Here is a 23,654-nt window from a genome sequence, read left to right on the forward strand (position 1 = left end):
AGATTTTCTTCCAAAGATAATGTTTTCTATTTGAATTACTTTATTACCCTATATTACTAACATGTCTTTTTTCCTCTTCACTTGAGTGGTATACCAACAGAGGGGACTAAGAAGGTATACAGTATATAATCAAAGGCACAGAGGAGGTAAATTGGCCACCTCCCTTCTCTCATATTTCAAAAACAAAGGGATAATCTATAATAATATATGACTGAACAAAGATTTTATCAGATAATCCTGCCTATTATATAAACATATTATATAAAGCTATTATAGCTAGACAAGTAAAATATTATGAATATTGAGAACAAAAACGTAGCAATGGTTGTTTTTTTTTTTAAAAAGGAGGAAGAGTCTCAGCTGAAATAGATCAGCAGTTCAGCAGTTGTCTGCACTTCTACCATCTGAAACCTGAGCTGAGAGAAATATGGGTGGGATAGAACCTCTGCAGCTTAACATGTAAATCAAACACAGATGGAGAATAGGATGACATTTTCCCCGCTTCTAATACTAAGTGCTCTCTTGCAATAAGAAAATTGGCTGTAGTGTTAAATTATTAAATCTCCATTAGGAGATCAGTGGGTGAATTTCAAAATATGCTGGTCAAGGAAGAATGGATTGAGAAAAACTAAATTAAGAGATACAATTCATTAAAAAGATACAATGCAATAAAGATGCATATGGATAAAATAAGTAAACTATGCCCTTATTATAAGGCCATTATAACTCATGTATCCAAAATAAGCTACAGTATGAGGACAAGATGAGTAATTCTCCTTATTACATGTGTAAAAGTCTCTAAAATGTATTTTAGAGTTATGTATTTTAATAATACAGTATTTAATAGATCCACAAAGAGTTTTATTGATCTCTGGGACTTGTGATACAATTTGTAATGTGACGTGAAACGTGATCTGAACCCACATGTTGAACTAAAAACATGTTATCTTATCATTTTTACAGGCTGAAATGTGTAATTCCCCAATGTCAACTGAAATGAGTGGTCATTCTTTTGAAACAAACCAAAATGAAATGATGGAGAAAAGTACACAGGAATGGAATGACCAGCTAGAGAAGGAGTTTTTCAGTGGTAAGTGTGTGTCCTTATTTTGTTCTGTGGAGACCGATACTGTGGTGACTGGTTTCAGAGAATTTTCTGCGAAAGCATAGGCTGTAAAGATACAACTCGTTACTTTCTAGCAGAGTGGCTACTTTTTGCTGTCTTTGTTTGACAGCAGAATGGCTACTCTGACATTAACTTCAAGATGTGTCACTGATCATTCTTAGACTGCATTTCATCTCATACTGATACAATTCAGAAGAAACATACGTAAAACTCTGCTGTTTCTCAGGAGCCCATATTGCATCCTTTAGAGGCAGACATATGATTATATGAGAAGAATTTCATCCCAGTTTCCTGCATGCATTATTTTGATAATAGTGAATTATTGGGCCTGGTTTTATAAATTGTAAAGCCTCAAACCACAGAAGCAAGAGGCATTGTGGCATTCAGTTAGTTTTCTGGGATCCTTATAGTCAAGTGGTTCTTTTTTGTGTTTTTTTTTTTTCCTCGCGCTGGAAGATCGGACTCAGCCTATGGGAGTACAGAGGTGTTTTTCCATAAACTTTCCATATTTTCTTATATCTATACAAAGAAATGTCCATGAATATTACTTTCTACCACCCAAAACTACAAGAGATCACAGATTGAAAGCGTGATTGGGAAGTAGTGAGTGAGTCGGCGGTGCTGGAAGAAAAGAGCACTGCATGGTGGACAATAGTTCTGAAACTCAGCCTGTCACCTCTTGGTGTGTCTGTCATAACTGTGTACCTTGCTCACTGGCACAGAAAACTGTACATAGCTTGGCTGATGTCCTCCAAATAGAAGACTCAGAAACAACACACCTTTTGTCTTGTTCTAAGCTGAGTTTCTCAGGAGCCATCTCTTTTGTGTGCTGAAGAAAAACTTAGAAAAATGGAAAATTTTAGTGCCTTGGGATCACCTTTTATTCCAACTATACGTACCTAGCAATGCTTTCTTAGTGATTCTGTACTATTAGCACAGATCTGCAATGACTGATCAGTCAGTCTTGCTTATTTAAGTGAATTAGGAAATTCTGTAACAAAACAGTCATATGTGTGTTATTTTCAAAATACAAAATCAATACAATTAGCAAAGGCATAATTGGTTTTGACAATAAAAATACTTTAATATATTGCTCTCAGTCTTCTGAATGAATATTTTGGTTAATTGAGCTCTATAGTGTTTAATTTTAGGTCATGAGGTTGTCTGTATATGTATATAAATACATATTTGTTGCTAGATTGAATCACAGGTTCCTAACTATTTCATTACCCTTTTTTATCCAGAAAATGCTATTTACAGTTCTCATTTTCAATTAAGAAACTACAATTCAGCAGGGAACTTTTATGAATGAAACAAACGGTGGACATGCCAGACTACTGAATATGCTTGTTTGGTGCTTTGCAGGGTTCTTTGTTTTCTTACAGTTACATCATAACTGTGGTTTGTGAGCACATAGAAAGGTCCATGTTTGCCTAGTGAATTCTTTTCAGGGATTTTTTTTGTTATAGACTAGATTTGGAAAGTTTACATACACACACATACACGTATATATAGCACATGAGTAAGAATTCAAATTGTTTTGTTTTTCTTTTAAGTAGCATAAAGATTAACAATTACATAAAGAGCAGTTTTAAGATCAGTCATAGAGGAGAGCATTTTTTTCCTTGTAATCATAATGGGTGACTGCTGAAAGATCGTAAGGAAGAAGAATGCGTGGTTTGGGAAGGGTTTTGAATGCTGAGAAGCTGACTCCTTTTAAAACCAGTTCTGATTATTAATGTAGTACCTGAAACTTTTTAACATAAATAGTCAGAAGATTATTAAAGAAAACAGAACCAAGTATCTTTTTTTTCCCTGTGCAGTTCTAAATGATCTGGACGACCAGCTGGCCCAGGAACAAATCCAGGACCCGTTGGACAGGACAGTTTCTACTAGCAGTGCATCAAATGTCCAATCCAGTGCATTCCCTACTTCAAAGACACAGATTGCTAGTAGAGGGCAACAGAGAAATGACTGGAGTGACATGCCTAGCACATTTTTCCCAGATGGACTGAGAACACTAAGGGCCAAAGATGAACACAAGATTTTCATCAGACCAAGGAAATTACACAGTGCATATATAAATTGGCACCAGACAGCCTTTCAAGAAGATTGCAAATGTGGTGATCCAGTCGATGGGAATTCTCGTCTGCACCGCAGAAGGCTGTCTGCCGTTTCCTTTGGACGGTCTTCAGAAGGTAGCTTATATCCCCCTTCTGTAACACAGAACAGCGGATTTAGGCACAAGAGTTGTATGAACAGGGATACAGCTGGCAGAAGTTACTCTGTATGTTCCCTTCGGAGATGTTCATCATCAGTATCTTCTGACCAGCTATCAGCATCTAGTTTACAGCATTCATTGGCAAGGGAGAGCAAGAATGGTTTTGTACCAAGGTTTGGTCGGCAGAACCCAAAGAGAATTCCTCTGTCTTCTATTGTATGGAACAACACACCAGACTCGCCTGGACAAGCATCAGTTCCAGAAAAAATGTTTAGAACCCAGTCACTGATGGAGTTTCATGCTACAGACCATGGTAGATATCCCAGCTCTTTGCAAGAAACAAAGAAATACACATGTTACCACTCAAAACACCACTACAGAAGATCTATTTCAAGCAGTAATTGCTTTAGTAGAGTTAGTTGTCCTGACGAAGCTACTTCTCCATTGCCCTTTGATAACTGGGAAAATTATCCTTTATATAAATCAGAAAATAATCTCTCTAGATCCTACTATAGAGATATCTCTTCTCATAGCAAGTTGTATGCAAACCAAAAAAATTATTCTTATGGAAAAAAAGACAGCTATCCTTCTTGGGCTGATATTCCTCAGTGTTACAGTGATGAAACATTTCTTTCCCCTGAGGCCAACTTTGAAGTCTTTATGGCTAATTTAAATGAGAAGCAGTGGGCACATACAAAGAATGCCAAGATTGGTTCACAGCGACTGGAGAATGATTTTCACATGTATTCTCCAGAAAATACAAGTGTCAAACAGAGAACAAGAAGTGCAAACAGAACTTTCTCAGAATTCACCAAGGGCTGTCAGCCTTGGCTAAGTTGTAACTCTTCAGTTTCTTCATCTAGTATCAGAACTGATGAGCCAGTTTTTTCTAATTCAAAAGACCAAACAAAACCTGCAGGACTGAACAGGAATTCAGCTGTCGTTACCCAAAGGAGTAGTAAGGCAGACTTTACACAACTAGAAAAGGCTGAGGGTATGAAAGGGGCAGATGAAGACATGCCATTACAGTCAGTTCCTCAACAAGCAGATACAAGCTATATCAGTGCACGGAGTTTTTCCTCTAACAGCCGTGCTTCTGCCATGTGGCAAAGAGATGTATCTCTCTTAAACACCATGACATCGAAGAGACAAACCCAAGTCACTGCTGGAGGAGATACTGCAAAAATGTATACATCAAATGGTGATAAAAGAAATGTACAAATGAAGGAAAACGATTGCCCACCCAACAGTGTGTTCAGTCAGCCTCCCTGTATCTTGCTAGTGGATGAGAGCAGGAAGGAACCTTTTCTTCCAAGTCAGAAAGAATGGGAACATAATCTGCATTATGCAGCACAAAGAGAGAGCATCAAACAGGATAATTGGAGTGCAGAAGCTATTGACCAAGCCACTCCAAAGAGACAGTCCTCACTGCTGAATGTTGCTTCTGCACCATCCACTGAAAAGTTAGGAAACTGTCAAGGCAGGTTGTCCTGTCCTCCTGGATGCTCATCTAGCTGCTCACAAAGCTCTCCACAAGCACCAAATAGCTCTTCAGTAAATTGCACAGTTACTGACTTCCAAGCAGAAGGGGAAAATACAGCTCAAATGAGCAGAATAGGTGTTACCAAACAGATTTCACAGAAAACACTGCAAAATGCAAGCACTTTAGATACTAAGGACTGTAATGGACAATTCACTACTAGTTCTCCACAAAATGGAAATTCCGAAAATATTTATATGCATAGCTTTGATGGAGATCCCAATACCTCTGAAAATAATTTAAGTTATTTTTGCCTTGAAAACGGAAGTGGAAAAATAAGGAGTAATTCACCTTGTATTGAAAGGCTTTACAAGAAAGACAGCATGCTGAGACATAGCAGTAGCTGCAGTATTACTGGCTCCCCTGGTAGAAACAGCTCCAAATCTCCTGACCCTCTTGTTATTTATTATACCTTGCCTAGAAAATCAGCTAGCATTGCTGGTAGCATTATGTCAGATATGCCCATCTCTTTACCTAGGGAAAGTAGAACAACATACGATTGTTTAAGATCTGAAACTCCGCATAGAGCTGACACCTTTTATTCTAATCAAAGAGATGTGTCTTGTTTAGACTCAAAACATTCTTTTTCAACATCAGCATCATTAAATGCTGGTAGAAGTAACAAAAATTACCCCAGTCCTTTAACCAAAAGTATTGATTCAGTAAGTAGTAGTACATCAGTTGATCTGACAGACAGATGTAAACATCTAAGCAGAAGAGAATCCTCCGTGTTTTCAGATTATAAGGAGGGGGGAAATTTTTTGCAGAAATATAAAACCACAAGCACATTTACAGTTTGTGTTGATGAAGATCATGTCAAGTATCATGAACTAGTTTCAATTTATTACACGTTACCACGGAGGCATTCAAGAACATTTTGTAGCCTCTTTAGAGATAATACAGAAGATGCAGATTTACCTTGTCCCAAAGAAAATGCTCAGTCACCAAGAATACAAAACAAGAAAAATGAAGATCATGTAAGTTTAGCAAATATTTTTTTCCCCACTACTTCAGAAAAAGAAGAGCCTTCATATTCTTCAGACCAAGTATCTTCAGCTCTGGTCACACCTCAGAACTTAAGAACTGCTGTTGATAGTGAAGAAGAGAATTCCCACTTATCCCCTAGCTTTGAGAAGTCAGTGAGTATGGTACATAGCAGGAAAGATAATTCAGCAGATCTTTTATTAGCAGAAAATGTGCTTTCTGACATGGTGACAAAAGAAATTTCTCTTGGTGGTCCACAATCCACTGCAATAGTGGCTAAGTCCGGTAAGGCCATTTCTGATGCTTCAGGCAGCCAAAATGCAGAAATATGTCTAAAAGAAAAGAAGGAAATTTTACAAAGAGCCGCACCATTAATGTCCACTTTATCAACCCCTCCCAAGCCAGGCAGATGTTTAGAGAATCCTTTGTATTCTACTTCAACAAATAAAAATATTATACAGAAAGGAAACTCTGAAAGCTGCTGTCAGCCTCCTAAAGTGAATACCAAGAAAAATCTGAACAGTTTACTCCTCCGCTCAGGAGAGAAGAGTTCTCTTGGAAGGAATGGTAAGACAGACCATGCTCCTGTGGAAGACATATACAGGAATAGTACCCAAGTCAAACAGAGAGTAAATTTCCTACACCAAACCACCTCTCTGTATAATAATAAATGCAGTGGACTGCAATTAAGGGCTGACAGTTCAAGAAAAAATGCAAATTATTTAAACTCTTGTAGCAAAGTGCTTTCAGAGTCTCAGAGCAAAACATCTGAGGTAAGCACAGCTTCCAGTGCTGATCCATTACTTCAGCTAGACAAAGTGGTTGCCACAGATACAGATGAGGTTAAGAATTCAAAAATTAAAAAAGGGCAAAACTCACAGAGTATTCAGATGGATAAAGTTTATAGTGGTTTGCAGGAATCAGAGAGGCACAGTGAAGGCCGCCTGAACATTAAAGATAAAGTCTTCAGGGTTACACAAGATCAGAAGTTAACACAGAGTACAGAAGATGAGAACAAGCTTCTCTCTGATTTCACAAGAGACAAAGTCAAAGATATAGAAAAAAGGAAAAACAGACCTTCAATTAAAAATAAACTGGCAGCTGTTTACAAAACAAGTCGAAAATTTTCAAGTAAAAATTTACCTCCCAAACCACACATAAGTAACATTTTTTCACAGAACAATGGAAATGCCATTTCTTTGGAGGTCAACATGTCCCTTGACTCAATTTCAACGGATTCCCATCAGCCATTCCTGCAGCTGGACAATGAAAATCAGAATCACAGTCTGGACCCTGATAAGAATACACCAAGGCCAAGAACAGCTGAGAATAAGACTGAAAATCATAATGATCCTTCTTTGGTTGTTAATAACACCAGCCGGAGGTCTTTTACAAGCTCATGCACCCAGAAGGAAGCCATCAGTCCCAAAAAAACTACTGTGAAAGTGGAAAACAGGCCAAGACTCACAAGCCTATTTCCAGATAAAGTAGTCACCACAAGAAATAAGAACTCCCAAACACTTGATCTCAGGTTAGAAAGGAAAAGCCAGCCCATCTCTCCCAGTGCTACTACATCAGACCCACAGGATGACGAGAAAGGAAGAGCTAGCAGTCGTGCCTGCACTCCGCCCTTACCACTTTTAACTGACACAAACTCAAACACTCCTGCAAATATCTGCTTGCAGGCAGACACATGCCTAGAGCAAAACTTGACTTCCAAGACAGCGCTTGGTCAGTTTCAAAATACCTCTCAGTCTGCTAGCTTAGAAAATGCTAACCTCAATAGCTATCAGTTGCACAGAAGTCATGCAAAAAGTCAGCGTGAGCGTCACCTTTCTGAGAGTATTTGTGCTCGAGATTCCCTTGAGACCTCTGCCTCAGGAAGCAATATTCTACCAAAAGATGGCATACGTGGGAAGAGATTTAAATCTTACTCAGAGCTGTTGTCGTGTGACGAAAATGAAAACTGGGCATCAGATGATGAAAAATATTACAGCACTAGAAATTTGATGTATCCATCTGTTGAATTTGGTATATTTGGCAAAGAACAACAGTTGGCTTTCCTGGAAAACATCAAGAAGTCACTCACAGAAGGGCGATTATGGAGACCTTGTCTTCTTAATAACCCTAGTGCTTTCAGAGATAGAGAGACCTCTTCTACAAACAGGGCTGAGCTTCTGAGCTCAAGTTCTGCTGGGAGCAAAATGTCATCAGCTGCTTCATCGCCCCGAGAGCTGACTGATATCTATGGGGAAGACCCTGCCGCTTATTCGGACTCAGACAGTGATACCACCACCGATGATGAATACTACCTAGATGAGGTAGATAAAGAATCAGAGCTGTGAAGAGATCATGGTACTAAGATGGCACAATAGCACGGTAGTTTCTGGGCAGGCAAAAACATGTCAAATACTTTGAGCCCATTCTTGTGCTGCTCTAAATTGGTACAACTTCATTAGTTTCAAAGGGGTTAGTATGTTACATTTCCTGAGCATTTGACTTTTGTATTAAACATGTGGCTTCACCGTTGCTGTTTCTCCTAGCAGTGAAAAAGAATGTTTAAAAATCCCTTCCCAAAATAATAGAAGGTAAACAGCTGTGGAGCTTTGGGCAGTATAAGTCCAGAGATGGCTTTCCTCTGAGTCAGCAAGCAGTGGTTAGGCTCCTGCCAGCTACGCAGTGCTGGAATGGATAAATTCTAGTTTGAGCTACTTTTTCTTACAAAACTTAAAACCAAGAAGTTACTTTGCTGATAAATTGCTGTTTCTCCGATTTTCCTCCTTTATCAGATCAAGCAGGATAATGCTAATCCATCCCACTGAACAAACACTGTCATAAAATGAAACCTGTTAAATTTTTACAGTGTATCCTGGGAAGCATAGCAGCAATGTCCCCGGTGTCATTTGTTCTGCTGGGCAGTCGAGGTGGATTTCACACCGGGACTTTTCAGCATTACAAGAGCAGTGAGCAATTTGAGTTGCAGAAGTGCTGCTAGTGCAGGAGAAACAGCTCAGCACAGGGCACAGCACTGAAAAACTCACTGAAATTCCTGAGGATGTTAACAAACACAACTGAGCATGAAAATCTGCTTTCCAGATACAGGAGATTCATAACTGGCACAGCTTTGGTTACAGCTGACATGATTGGCCAGATTTCTGCCTTTGACTTAGATTAATTTGGATTAATAGTCCAACACTTTAAACCATGCGAAATGTAAAAAGATTTACCCTGTCTATTTCCTATATTAACCTCATGGGTTGAAACCTAAGTTGTCCTAGTAATGGGAAGACAACCATATCCAAAACAACTTGTGAGGTCCCAGAGTTCTCCAGCTGCCTCTGCTTGGCTGGTCTGGGGACAAGGCACCTGCAGCCACTGGGGTCCTTCAGGGAAGCACCAGCTGGCATGGCCCAAGAGAGCACTTGGCTGGGGCACAACTGGGCCATACAGACTGGTAGCCTTTTACCTACAAAGTAAATGAAACCAGGAAGAAATGCTCTTTGCCTTGTGCTAAATTACCATCCCTTTTTGGTATTTTTCAACTGTTTCTGCTGTGACCATGGTACTCTTTATCCTCCAAACTGAATGGATGTAAACATTTTCCAGTGGCTCTTCTTAAGCCACACTAATAACGTAGTACTATGACTCAGTAGCCAGAACTTGTCCCTGGCCATTAAATTTCTGACTAAACTTTGATCTATTTTTATGATAAATCAGAAGTGTCTCATCGAACCAGAAGTTAGTATTTTTAAATACTTATACATTTACTTCTACTTTATTTCTAATTTCACATAGAGTCTCAAATGATGATCCATATTTTTATACACTTTTTCATTCAATAAAATATCCGTAGGAGAGACATAATTATATTTTTGTAACTGGAAGGACAGTATAGTGGTATTTTAAAATAATGTATTTTACACAAAACAAGCAATACTTGTATCACTGACTATTCCACAAGAAACTAAAAGATGAGAATATATAGTAGGTAACAGGTATCATTTTTTTATATTGTAAACTTCGTTAAAGAAGTGGGTCTATAGTTCAAATCTGTACTGATATATAAGTAGTATTACTTTATGCTGGGGTAATTTGTCTTTTGTTGTACATAGAAGGACAATAATATAAACTATGTATTTATAGTCATAATTTATCTGACATGCCTGTTTCAGAAGGAAGCAAGAGTATGCTGACATAAGTAATGCTGGAAGGAAATGGGTACTGTATAATTGCAGTTTTGTAAAATGTGGTATTCTAAGGAGAAATTATGTTTTTCTGTAAATGGCTCTATTTTCCACGTACAGGATTCTGTAGAGTACAACAATAAAACCAGCTGAGTATCTGTGCAGAATTTCTGCTGCTGTACATTTCAGCAAAATACATTAATCCAAAAAGCCTACATAAGGTAAAGAATAATAAAAGAAATGTTTACAAGAGAAGTAAATGGTCATACAGTTTTTCTTGACTAGAGGTGGATGGTTTAGAACATTTTTATTTGTAAATATTTTCTACCTGTTCAACAGTAGTTGGATTACGTTCTCACCTTGCTGGCAAAAAATGAATTTTATTTTTCATTTGCTACGTTGTGTATGTACAGGAAATCAAGTGGCTTGATTTAATGTAAGCTAGTAAAAACTGCTTTTGGTTGTAAATCAGTTGTGGAAGACTACAGCCTGTTGAGGATCTGCAAATTAGAATTTACACTGGATAACAGTATTCTGTTTTAACAGTCAATTGCATGAAAACATAGGGAGAAATACTCTTTGAATAACAATCAGTTTCATTCAGTTTAGCAGAGCCAGATTTTGACACTGTCACTCTTCCAAGCTTTTTCTTTGGCAAAAATATATTCTATAAATATTCATTATTTATAGGATTTTCATATTTAAAACTATTTGTTTGAAATAAATTCTGTATTCAAATGAAAAAATATTGTCACTGTATTTGTTTTTCACTTACTGTGAACACCATAGACTATTTAAACAGTATCTTAGGATGGTTGCCATGGTGCTGATGGCCAACAATGCCATGGTTTTTGAACAGAGCAGTCAGCCTGCATCCATCTTGCAGCTGTAGCCCATGGTCACATCAGCTGCATGGCTCAAGTCCTGCCTCCTGCAGAGGAAGGATGGGCTGCCTTCTCCTGTTCCGCCAGCTGATGAATCTCCAGCACAGAAATAGTTTTCCATCAGTGGTAGAATCTTTACAGTAGACATATTAAGCCCATATGCCTACAACTTACCTTCAGGAGCCAGTACTCCATGTAGGGGCAGGGGTAGTATTTGATGAGTGGTTTCAAAAGGTGATAAGCTCCACGTGAAAATCCCTTCAGCTGTAATTAGGTCTGGGTGAAACCTGGCTGCCACGTGCCATGTGATAGTGCGTGAGACTCATTACAGTCTTTCAACCTTAATTACTACAGCCAGTATATGTGGTACATGAGCTCAGTGACACAGGTCCCTCAGCCTGGTTTCAGAAGGAAACGTGGTTTATGAACTAAGGTGGTGTTTCTGTCTAGACCTCTGTCCACCTATTATGTCATGCATGTCCCCAGATGATCTTTGAGCTTTCTACCATCTTAATGACATTTGAGAGAAGGGACAGAAATCTCATGGTTTCATCAAAGGGTAAGTCAGGGTGGGAGTGATCTCAAGAGGTCTCTGGTCCAACCTCCTGCTCACAGCAGATTGTCTTTGAGGTCAGGGCTGGCTGCTCAAGTCTTCATCCAGATGAGGCTTGAAAATCTCTGAGGATGGAGACTGGACAGCCTCTCTGGCTGTTACAGAACATGTTATGGACATGTTATAGGCTGACCATCTCTTCTTTCAACTCATTCCAGTTGTCCCTCATCCTTCTGCCCTGCACTATCTCATGATCTCCCTGGGAGCACTGGGGGCTTCTGTAAGGTCCATCCCCTCATTGAAGATATCTCTTAACAGACTTAACAAGCCCAGCTCTCCCAGCCCCTCCTCACAGGGCAGGTGCTCCCCTGAATTTGATCCAGTTTACTGATGTCTTGTATTGAGGAGCCCAGAGCTGGATGCAGGATCTAGATATGGTCTGACAAGTACTGAGTGGAGGGGGATAATGTCCCTCTCACTGCCCACTGGGACCCCCAGGGCCGTTCCCTCAGAGCCGCTCCCAGCAACTGGTCCCAACCCATACCAGCACAGGGGTGGCTCCTTCCCAGGGACAGGGGCCCAAAAGCACCAACAGGCCCTGACTCCCCCACTCCTTAGGGCTCTGCCTGCCCTACCCATGGCTCAGGACACCATTTCAGCCCAGCTTGGAGCCATCAGTCCCAGCCCCACTGATGCTGTAGGTCATTGGTCTCCGTCTCTCCACTGCCTGCCTGGCCAGCCATGGGCCCCAGCAAGCCTGGCCCCACCCACAGGCTGACATCCCCAGGACCAGGCAGCTATGCCAGAGCTGTGTCTGACTCTAGTTCCCCTCACAGGGATTGATCCTGATCTGCAAATTGATGCCCCTGCCTGACCTCACCCCTGCCCTGTCCACACAGCCTGCTGGCTGATGTGGCCTCTTGGCTGCCCCAGATACTATTTGTCACAAGCAGCGCAGGGTGATGTCCTGCTGGCAGCCATGCTGCTGTGCTCCTCAGCCTTACTCCCAGGAAGCAGCCTGTCCTTGGTGTTCATTGGCACCCAAGTGCAGGACTCCTGTTGAATTTCATGTACCATTCCTTCACTCTGCCCTGGGTCCCTCAGGATGGCAGCCCTGCACTTAAGCAAACTGACTAGTCCCCCTGTTTGGCATTGTCTGCAAACCCAGTGATGGAGCTCTCCATCACTTCATCCCAGGCCAGGTCCCTGCAGTACTTCCATTGCCACCAGCTGCTGGGTAGTGACAACACCTTAACCAGCCTTCTCAAGGCCCAAGCAACCATCCTGGTGTTTTTTTTACCCATCTGGTTGTTTCCCATACAGACTATAACTCGGATACAAGAGTGTTGTCAGAGCCAGTGACAGACAGCTATGCTAAATCCAAGGTAAATGACATTCGCTGCTCTCCCCTCATAGAATCATAGAATAGTTTGGGTTGGAAGCAACCTTCAAGATCATCTAGTTCCAACCCCTCTGCCATGGGCAAGGAACATCTTTCACTAAACCAGGTTGCTCAAAGCTCCATCCAACCTGGCTTTGAAGTCAGGGTTGGGTCACCCACAACTTCTCTGGGCAACCTGTGCCAGTGCCTCACCTCTCTCATGTTGAAGAATTTCTTCAAAACGTCTACTCTCTTTCAGTTTGAAGCCATTACCCCTTGTCCTATCATTACATGTCCTTGTCGAAAGTCCCTCTCCAGCCTTCCTGTAAGCCCCCTTAGGTACTGGAATATGCTATAAGGTCTCCCTGGAGCCTTCTCTTCTTCAGGCTCAACAACCCCAACCCTCTCAGCCTGTCTTTGTAGGAGAGATGCTCCAGCCCTCTGATCATCTTTGTGGCCTCCTCTGGACTTGCTTTAACAGATCCACGTCCTTCCTGTGCTGAGGACCCCAGAGCTGGACACAGCACTCCAGTTGGGGTCTAACCAGACTGAAGTAGAGGGGCAGAATACCCTCCCTTGACCTACTGGCCTCACGGTTTTGATGCAGCCCAGCATACAATCGGCTTTCTGGGCTGCAAATGCACATTGCCAGCTCATGTCCAGCCTCTCATCCACCAATACCTCCAAGTCCTTCTCCACAGGGCTGCTCTCAATTCATTCCCCGCCCTTCATCAAGCCGTTCATCTGCAGAGCTAGTTTACTGCCAAAGGCAATTAGGTCTGCCAGGCATGATTAGCCATTGGTCAATCCACGCCGACTGCTCCCAGTCCCTTCTTCTCAAATGTGCTCCCAGCTGGTGCAGAAGGAGCCTTGCTGGTCCCTGCACTGACAGCCACAGCCGGTGCTGTACTTACCTGGCCAAGAAGCATATACATAACTCCAGTTTAACAATACACAAGTTTTCTCTTGCCTGTTGGGAATATTACACTTGGTACACAGTGGAAATCTGTGGCTATCCAAGGGGAATTGAGGAGACTCAAGACAAAAGCAAGGAGGAAACCAGACTTGATAATTCCCCTTTCCAAGAACCTGTTTTTCATGATCTGTATGCACAGAGACTTGAAGTTCATGTTATTCAAAAACAGGCAGCATTCATTTGTGCTCTCATTGCTTTGCATGTGAAAATCCAGGCTTGCCCAGAAGCTTGATTTAATTCTCCTACAGCCTTACAAGCCCTCCCATCTACTGACACACTGAAATACTTTCTAGTAGCAGTAAATGCTTCTAGTAAAAATTATAACCTAAGGAGACAAATCACTGGAGTTTTTTCCCTCTGTACTTGTATCCCAACATTTTAAATCCATGAAATTACTTTGTTGCTAAATTTTCCAGAGAATAATGCGGTAATCTCTCCTTCCCCATCGCCAAACATTGCTGCGCTAGGGAGGCCACCAGCAACATCTCCCCCACATCTCCTCGGAAGCACTTGAGCGTGGGTGCGTGCCTGAGCTGAGCTGGGACAAGGCATGAGGTCGGCCTCCTCCCCGGGACAGGGAGCTGAGCCCAGTGGCAGGGAACAACACGCCAGTGCCTCCCAACAGGGTCCCCGCTCTGTCCTTCGCTTCAAATACAGTCACTGTGGGAAACCCTAGAAACAGCAAGGAGGAATTTTAAATTATGTCGGGGTGGGGTGTGGTGTGGTTGTCCTTTAACAGCAATCTCTGTAAATAACCTGGTACAGGGAGTAATAATAAGCTTTAGAGAGATGATTTTTTTTTCTTTTTAAATTCCAGACCACCTGTTCAATTGCCGGCTGAATTGTATCCTAAGCACAGGCAACGTGTTGTTTGAGGAGCAGATGACACACACGTACTAATCATCAGCACTTCAGCGTGTCCTGCACAGCGCCCGCAATCAGGGAACGAAAACCTCTCGGGACAGGCGCAGCGCAGCTGCCTGCAGACTAGCGGGTCCGAGTCCCTCTCCTCGCTCTTACACCGCCTTTTCTGTATTTTCCGTGGCTCGTGGAAATTGCACGGCTCCGAACCTGGCCCGGCGCTCCCGCCGCCTGCTCCCCGCCCCGCGGGCCGTTCCCTGTGCGGGCCGGCTGAACCCGCAGCACACGGGTTCTGTCGGGGGAAGTTCTCGGCCCCCGAACTCCCTGGGCTACATCGCGGGACGGCCCGTACACGAGTCCTGGGGGGGGGGCGGAGGAGGAAAGGCGGTGCCGGATTCAGGCGCCGGGGACAGCCCGGCCCTTCCCGCGCCTCCCGCCGGCTCTGCCCGGCCTCGGCCCCGTCGGGCCGCCCCGCAGGGCGGGGAGCGGGAGCGGGGACGCGCAGGTCCGGAGGAGGCCCCGGCCCCCCGTTCCGAGCGGACGCGGCCAGGGCGGCGCGGCGGGGCTTGGCGGCCGAGGGCGATGGGGGGCGGCAGGGCGATGGGGGCCCGCGGGTTGCCGCTGCTCGTGGTGCTACTGGGCGCCGCGTGGCCGCTGCTGCGGGCGACGGAGCCGGCGGACCCCGTGAGCGCCGAGCGGAGCCTGGCGTGGGGCCCCGGGCTGGACGCGGGGCTCACCCTGCCCGTGCGGTACTTCTACATCCAGGCGGTCAGCGCGGCCGGACACAACTTCTCCCGCTCCCCGCCAGGTACCGTACGTGTGCTCGGGGGCGCGCAGGGGCGCGGGGCGGAGTCCCTGCCCGGGGCTGCGATTGCCCCGCAGGAGCTGGACGGAGCTGCCTTCGCCTTCCCCTCTTCCTTCCTTCCCCACTTCGAGCGCTCGCTCTGCGGTCGCTGGTCCCAGGCTGCCCCCCGCGACCGGTCCCGCATCGCCCAGTGCGGGTCAAGACTTCTCCCTTCTTCTGGTGCAGCCCAGTGCCTCCTCCGCGGAGCTCTGCCTCTCACCCTTGGCCTCCTGTACACAGTGTGGGATTTACAGCAACGAACCAGCAAGCTACAAATAAACCAGTGCTCCTGGAGCTAGTGGATGTAAGATCACAGTACCCTGCTGGCAAGTGATAACGCAGTTATCTTTAATGGTGCACGCACACCAGTTGCTTAAAATTTCTATCTCGGTCAGCACGGCCCTCTGGGCTCCGTTATCCTACTGCTGCTCCATTAAGGAGTAATTTTCATCTGTTATTTACTCAGCACAAGCACACACCATCCCATGACACTTCTCCTGAGGGTGAGAATTGGGTTTGTTCTTGCAGGCCAGCCATATTCTGTCAGTCATCTGCTTGCTGCTGCAAGTTAACTCCACATGCTCTATATGAATAGTTTAAATTTAGAATAAAAATTACTTCTGCATTGCAGATTCCATAATGAAGATGACCCTGAGATAGCCCCAGTGGAAATCCCACGTTGCTAATTTGTTAAGTTGGGTAGAAGCTACTTATTTTGCTCTTTGCTGTTCGTATAGATGGTACTGAGAGGTTATCTACCAGGTATGCACAGCCTCTTGGTGTCTTGCAGTTTGAAGGCTGCCACTTGTGAAATTGAAGAATAGACATACAGGTTATGTCTTCAGTCTGACAGATACTTCACGTCTGGACTTTCTCCAGCTGCTGTTACAGCTTGTTGCTGTATTTCAGTGCAGTTTTGTAATTGCACACAAGAATGCGACTGCACACTCACTACCAGTGAAGTGGAGGCTGATTTCAGCTGCACAGGGGGAGCCTTGGGTTCAAGCAGGTTCCTAAAGGTGAAAAAGTGTGAAGCTCAATTGGATTCTCATGCTAGTTTAAAGCCTTCAATATAAACTGGTAGGACATGGGTCCTGAGAACACAGAACCTCAGTGTGTTCATGTGTGTTGATATTTATGTTAGTAAATTCAATGTCCCAGGAAAGTTTCCAGGTCCCAATGCCATCTGGCATGGTGTGATCTCCATTCATACAGCTGTAGCCTCCAAACCAAGACAAAGCATGCATGCTGCTGGCAGGGAAGAGCAATTGGCTCGGCCTGTGCTGACTGCTGAGCCATGCCAATAATTATTTAGGAGAGTGCCAAGGATCCTTTAACGATTTAGAAGTACAATTGATCATATTCCAGTACATGAGCACTGTTTAATGTATTCATATGGACAACAGGCTACAAACTTCCATTCTCAAATTATTTTAAATATTCAAATTCTACCTGTAAAATGTCAGCAAGAATTGCAATGAATAATATTTATTCAGACACTGCTTTCCAATATAAATCAAATACATTTTGAAATATCCCTGTCAGGATAGCAAAATAAATCTGCATTGTCACCTCCATTGCACAAACAGGAGCACTGCAATCAGAGCAGGAGTGCTGCAGTTAAGACTTCCCCTTCGTAAAATTTGTGCAGATCTATTAAATTGTGTTTTGTGAGGACGGGAATTTCAGTCAAATAGGTCAGTACTTACTGGAATTCATTATGAAACTTGTATAGTAGAATTAGCAGATTTTAAGTCCGGGTTTGTTTTCTGAGTGTCAAGGCTATTCAGCAGAATTGACACACACCACTGCACATCGCACTGTGATTTCAACCCAGAGGCTGTAACTCTTTGACCCATCTTTGTAGGAAGATGCCAAATGATGCAGAATTCACTGTTTCCCTAGAAAATTTGTTCCAAAGATTAAAAAATCACAGCTGAAAATATAGAACTTTTTTTTAGTATGAACTGCATAGATTTTTTTCTTTGGATACTTGGATTGCCTCATCCTTCTTTTCTGCTAAGTTTTCCCTTAGGTTTAGCGGCTGCCAACCATGTGTTTATGTACCATTGACCATGATAAAGTTAGCAGTTAACTGTTCTTCAGATGATCTACATACTTTGCTAACAAATATTTTAAGGTATTCTTGAAGGTTTTACCAAATACTTTCAAAGAGCAGTGGCATACTTCTTCCAGCTCTTGTTGCTAAACAGAGTTAGTGCCTTTCAGTTAGTGCCTTACACTCACCTTAGTCCCTGGGCACTGCAGGACCTCCCTCGGGTCTGATTGACCATGATGCCTGGGATTTTGTGAGGGTCACACACAGCTTCCTACCATGACCTGTATTTCATTGCTCCTGGATATATGTTCTCAAATCTGACTCTATTAAAGTATATGCTATTCATTCATATGCTTCTTCTTTGACTTCCTTCTCCTCCAAGAGAAAAAAATTGTTAAGCAAGTGTCATAATCAGGATTTCTTAAAATATCCTATTTTGACTGTGTCTGTATTTTTCTTCAGTATTTGGAAATTATTTTTTACTTAAAATGCTGTCCCAGACATGTTTTCAGGGTAACAGAGAACTACTAGTGGTGATGATTCAAGAAAGACATATTTTTCTTTTTGTCATTCCTTTGGACAGAGAGAAACAAAAAAACATAGGTGAAAGTACCATGGTAACCTTAGTCCAATTAAAAAAAAATCAGCAAAAACCTGCTATAATTAAATACTTCAGTAGTACTTAGAGGCCTTGACCCTACTACACAATGAATGTTGTAAATCATAAACAGAAATCCTGTTGCCTTCAGTGAATGATTTGTACTTACATTAAATATTCGGTCTCCTCTTTCTTCCCCCTCGCTTTCAGTGGGGTTAGCTTTTTCCTGGGGAGTTCTGTTATCAGGTCACTTCCCTTATCAAATGCTTCCTGTATCTGAAGTGTCACCAACTAAAACTAACATATCCTTTGGGTAGATCTGGGGCTCCTTATATCTCTAGAATGGTGAGGACATAACCAGCAGGGAAAAAGATCCACATAGTTATTTCCTGTAGGTGAGGACAAGGAGATCAAATTCAGTAGTAGTTGACTTACGATTTCTCAATATTCACTCATTTTTTATGACAACTGAAAACTTTGTTTTTTCTGGTAGGAGATCTCTATACCCAGTGAAAATGCTGTTTCATAAAATGGGTAGAAAGAGACAAAGATGTGATACCAGAAAACTTATTTTCTCTATGATCCTACTTCATGACATGCTCTGGATTTTAAGGCTTTTTCATCCAAATAATGGTAGGTGATAGTCATAGGGGGAGAATACTTGGTTAAAGTCAGCTACTTTTAAGCGAGCTGAAAAAGGTGGTTGTGACGAGCAGTGACATTTAGAGGCAGAGATGTCCATTCCTTCAGGAGAGTCGTCTAATCTGGAGGCTTTTGCACAGTAGTAGACTTGAATACAATTTCAAGATGCAGTGCTCTATGGAAGACATGATTGATCATTGAAAGACTCCTGCATTACCACATCAGTGCATTTATTTGTGGATGCAAAGTGTAGAATCAACTGTAACATCTCAGTTGTTTAGTGCTGTTGGGACACATTCAAATTTTAATAACATCTTGATTTTATCTGGATTTTTTTGGTTTCGTTTATTTCTGTATACTACTTGGTGGTAACATTCATTGTATTTGTTTGGTTCACAGTGCTTAGACTGTAACATTTGGTGAATAATCTGTCCCCCTCTTTTTTTTTTTAAGAATAAAGTTGTTGTTGACCACTTGTGACAGAAATAAGGGAATATAACAGACTTACATTTATGTGTACTCATCCATAAAATATCCCATACCCAGTTTAAATGTTATAGTGCATTGATGATGAAATGCTGGTGATCTTTAAGCACAGGTCAGACAAGTGTCCAGGGAACATCTCTGTTATCATTCTCTTATCCCTGCTTTTCAGTAGCTGGGACTTTAAATGTGCAAGACAGTCAGCAGTAGCCCAAAGCTGAACAATTTGTATCTGACTCCTGCATGCTGCAACTACCTTTCCAAAAGCTGGCAAGTATTCTTTTCTCCTGTTATTTTAAGTTAGTTTCCTGTCTTTCTTACTCTAGAGGAAATTATTTTTCCTCAGGGCACTAACTTGAAAACTTAGTATTAAGCCTAATCTTAACTTCAAAATACTGTTAAGCTTTCCTTCTATCTTGTAATCAAATCTCCACTTAGAGGTTTACCATTTATAGGTATGTGATGGGCAAGAAAATTTGGTAGGATGATCTTTCATCACTGGAAATTAATCTTACCAACTTGGTATAATTAAATTCTAGTGAAAAGTTAAATTCAATTCCGTGGTCTTAATCTGGAAGAGTTTGCTCTCACCTTTGTTTAGTGGTTGTGATTCTAATAGCTTAAGGTGCTTTTATCTGGTTTTATTTTCCTCTTTTCAGGAAGAACACGGTTTAAAGTGGTAATTAAAGGACTTTCTCCAAAAGAAGTCACCAGAATTTACACCCCTCTGCCTTTGGATAGAAATGATGGTACATTTCTTATGCGGTATCGGATGTATGGAAGTGTCACGAAAGGCTTAAAAATTGAGATACTTTATGGTGATCAGCATGTAGCTCGATCTCCTTATATTTTGAAAGGTAAGGGTATTTTCTGATTTAATGTAACATATCGAAGTTCTGAATTAGGCTATAATTGACACGGCAATACCTGAGCTGTGGTAGTTGTGGACAGTTAGAACTGTTGTGAATCCCCCATGTGCTTGGCAGGTTCACAATAATGGGGCTTCAGTTTGCAAATTAATTTCATCTTGATAACACAAAATCCAGTATTTCTGAAAAGAGAAGAATATTGCTGTTTTCTCAGTTACACTGCTAAATTCCAGAAATTACAGGGAGGATGATTTCCCAGGAAAACTTAAGAAAACATAGAATAAAAAATTACAAGCCTCTGTAATGTCTACATATATATGCCTACATGTTTGGGGAATTATGATTGTTGGAGAATCACAAATACAGACTCTCAGTGCTTTGTTTTCCCCAGGACCAGTTTATCATGAATATTGTGACTGTCCTGAAGAAGACCCTGAAGGCTGGCAGAACGTTATGTCTTGTCCATCCCAAGAACCTCAGATTACAAAAGACTTCATTTCTTTTCCCACCATTGACCTTCAGCAAATGCTTAAGGAAATCCCAGCAAAATTCAGTCAAACAAGAGGTGCTATTGTTCATTACACTATTGTAGATAATCACATCTACCGTCGCTCCTTAGGGAAGTATACAGACTTCAAAATGTTCTCCGATGAAATGTTCCTGTCACTGGCAAGAAAGGTATCAGTTTTGATCATGTAAGACAATTAAGGCAATATCACAGAATCACAGACTGGTTGGGCTGGGAAGGGACCTCTGGAGATCATCTAGTCCAACTCCCTTGCCAAAGCAGGTTCACCCAGATCAGGTTGCACAGGATCACCACCTCTAGGCAGGTTTTGAATATCTTCAGGCAAGAAGACTCCACAGCCTCTCTGGGCAACCTGTTCCAGTGCTCTGTCACCCTCACAGGAAGAAGTTTTTCCTCATATTCAGATGGAACTCCCTGTGTTTCAGCATGTGCCTGTTTTCCCTTGCCCTTTCTCTGGGCACCACTGGAAAGAGTCTCTCTCTTGACACCTGCCCTTAAGATTATTTGTAAGCATTGGTAAGATCCCCTCTCTGTCATCTCTTCTGCAGGCTAAACATATTTAAATATGGCAGCATCACATCTGTTGTTGTATCTTCAGATTTGTAATTCCTGAAGTAAGATTTGACTTCTGTTTTTTCCATCAAGACAACAGTGTATTTAAGGGGTAATGTGTGGGGGCTGGCCTCTGCAGTAATGAAAATGCTAGGGAAGCTGCAGGGGCAAAGTCCCGACTGCCAGCCATTTCCTGGCTCCTTTCATACTCCATGGCTTCTGAGTGCTCCTTTCATACTCGCTTGTAGGGCAGAAACTTGACGTTCATACCTTTAAGCACAGCTAAATCTATGAACTACATGTTAGGTTTATTGAATCTGCATGACATAAGAGAACTGAAGAATGTATGTAAGAGTGACAAACACCGTCTCTCTTTATTTTATTATTCTTTCTTGGGTATACATTTAGGTTCGTCTTCCTGATGTGGAGTTTTATCTTAATGTTGGAGACTGGCCAGTTGAGTATCGGAAAGCTAATGATACACCTGGTCCTATACCTGTCATATCATGGTGTGGCTCTGTGGATTCAAGAGATATAGTCCTTCCAACGTATGATGTAACCCACTCAACTCTTGAAACCCTACGTGGAGTCACAAACGATCTCCTTTCCATTCAAGGCAATACAGGTAAATTAGAGATCATGGATTTAGAGAAAGGACTGTGATTTCCATCAAAGAAGCAGGTTGCATTCAAATAATGTGTTAAAGTCTTCAGTTCACAAGTGCCCTAGGAGATCTCTTAATACGAGTAGGTTAGTCTTTACAGATTGTAACAGTTTCAACACTGCCGCTAAGGAGGTGTATAATAGGGATTTAGAACAAAAAAAAAGTACAGTTTGTAATAATGGTGAATTTTGACTTAAAGGTATCCAGAAGATACCTAGTGTGACCTGCCAAAAGAAAATATAATTAAAAGGCCTTTCTCCTCACTGAAGGACTCAAATATGTTTCTTCTAATCAAATAGTAATTCTTTGCCTGACAGTGTTCTGTTTACAAAAAAATGAATTTGAATCCTGAAAGAAATAAGCTATTATGCCACAGCTCTTTCAAATGAGAAAATATTGTCTGTATAAAAAATACCTCAGAGTGGGATCTTCTGAATTGTTTTTCTAGCTTTGAAAGAAGAGTCAGTTTTACTGACAGGTGTCCTCCTCTCCCCCAGAAATTAATGAGTACTTAGGGATCAGACACATGGCATATTTGCAATACCTAATGAGTAAAACTTGAGTGAGAAGTTAATTATTTTTATTTAATTAGTTCTCAGATTCTCTTTTCTTTATTAGTTTTTAAATATCTTAATTAAATTGTCAATTCAAGGCACTCTGTGTTTACTGATTTAGTACAGCTGCATTTCCAATTAGGAGTCAATAGAGAGTACTCCACTTAGTAGGCACGTCAAGGAAATTTTCAGCAGAAGAGTAAGGAAGGACATATTTAATGTTTTTAAAAGCAGGCAGTAAGCAGAGATTAAGTCTTTCAGGCTCTTGCTGAGTATCTAGAGGACACAATATAGCCATTTATTTTCCTTTTCAAGGCATTGTTAAGTGATTCCTCAGGGACCTAATTAAATTGCTGGGTAACAGAAGTGGGTTTTGCTAAAGAAGTTTGGTTATTGTGGCAGACTTTATACATGAAGAATTACTTTAATTATTAGTATTTTACTTATATATTTTATTATAATCCCTTATGTAGCTTTCAAGATAGTTGAAGTTATTTAAATAAAAAATTGTCAAGTGGAAAAGCAATTCTCTGATTTTCCTTGTGTAAGCATCTCAATTTCTCATCACAAAATTCAAACCAGAACTGGGAGTTTAACTCTATGATTCATAAGTGATTATGGATTCACTGGGAGAAACCATGCCTGTTTTACCATGTCTCTGAGTGTAATGCCATTGTCATACCAAGTTTCTTGTTTGCTCTAAACATACAATGACATTTCATTACTGTTTGCTTTTACCATATCTCTCAATTGTCATAGGCCCATTGTGGGAAAACAAAACTGAGCGAGCTTTATTTAGAGGTCGAGACAGCCGGGAAGAACGTCTCCATCTTGTCAAGTTATCCAAGGAAAATCCAGAACTACTAGATGCTGGAATAACAGGATATTTCTTCTTCAGAGAAAAAGAAAAAGATCTGGGAAAGGTTCAGCTGATGGGCTTCTTTGACTTCTTTAAGGTAGCAAGCAAATTAGAGTTTTGCTGTCAAGTTCTTACCAGCTGAAAAGACAAGGCTTACTTTTGTTGATTCCATTCAGTAAATAAAACAATTATGCTACACTGGGAATATTAGTCCATGTGGGATAGGTAAACTGCCTGTAATCAGTGTCTTCTGTGACACACTTGTAGAGAAAGCCAAGAAAGACCCTTAGC

At 41.7% G+C, this 23,654-nt stretch overlaps 1 protein-coding gene across 7 annotated transcripts in view; it reads left to right on the forward strand.

Moving 5' to 3' along the window:
- The window catches only part of LOC113964701 (KDEL motif-containing protein 2-like), a 57,782-nt gene that overhangs the window by 29,970 nt on the left and 4,158 nt on the right, over nt 1-23,654 (forward strand). For 3 of the 7 annotated variants that reach the window (XM_027677269.1, XM_027677270.1, XM_027677271.1), the window contains 2 exons: nt 964-1,090; nt 2,950-10,754. In XM_027677269.1, coding sequence (XP_027533070.1) covers nt 964-1,090; nt 2,950-8,216 — 5,394 coding nt within the window. In that variant the 3' untranslated portion in view covers nt 8,217-10,754. Of the gene's footprint in view, nt 1-963; nt 1,091-2,949; nt 10,756-15,310; nt 15,519-19,995; nt 20,194-20,596; nt 20,884-21,694; nt 21,912-23,263; nt 23,461-23,654 lie in introns of those variants that run through there. The other 4 variants (XM_027677272.1, XM_027677273.1, XM_027677268.1 and 1 more) reach the window with 4 other exon arrangements.

This window comes from Neopelma chrysocephalum, unplaced genomic scaffold, assembly GCF_003984885.1.
Source record: "Neopelma chrysocephalum unplaced genomic scaffold, ASM398488v2 Primary Assembly neopelma1_43, whole genome shotgun sequence".
Taxonomy (NCBI): Eukaryota; Metazoa; Chordata; class Aves; order Passeriformes; family Pipridae; genus Neopelma; species Neopelma chrysocephalum.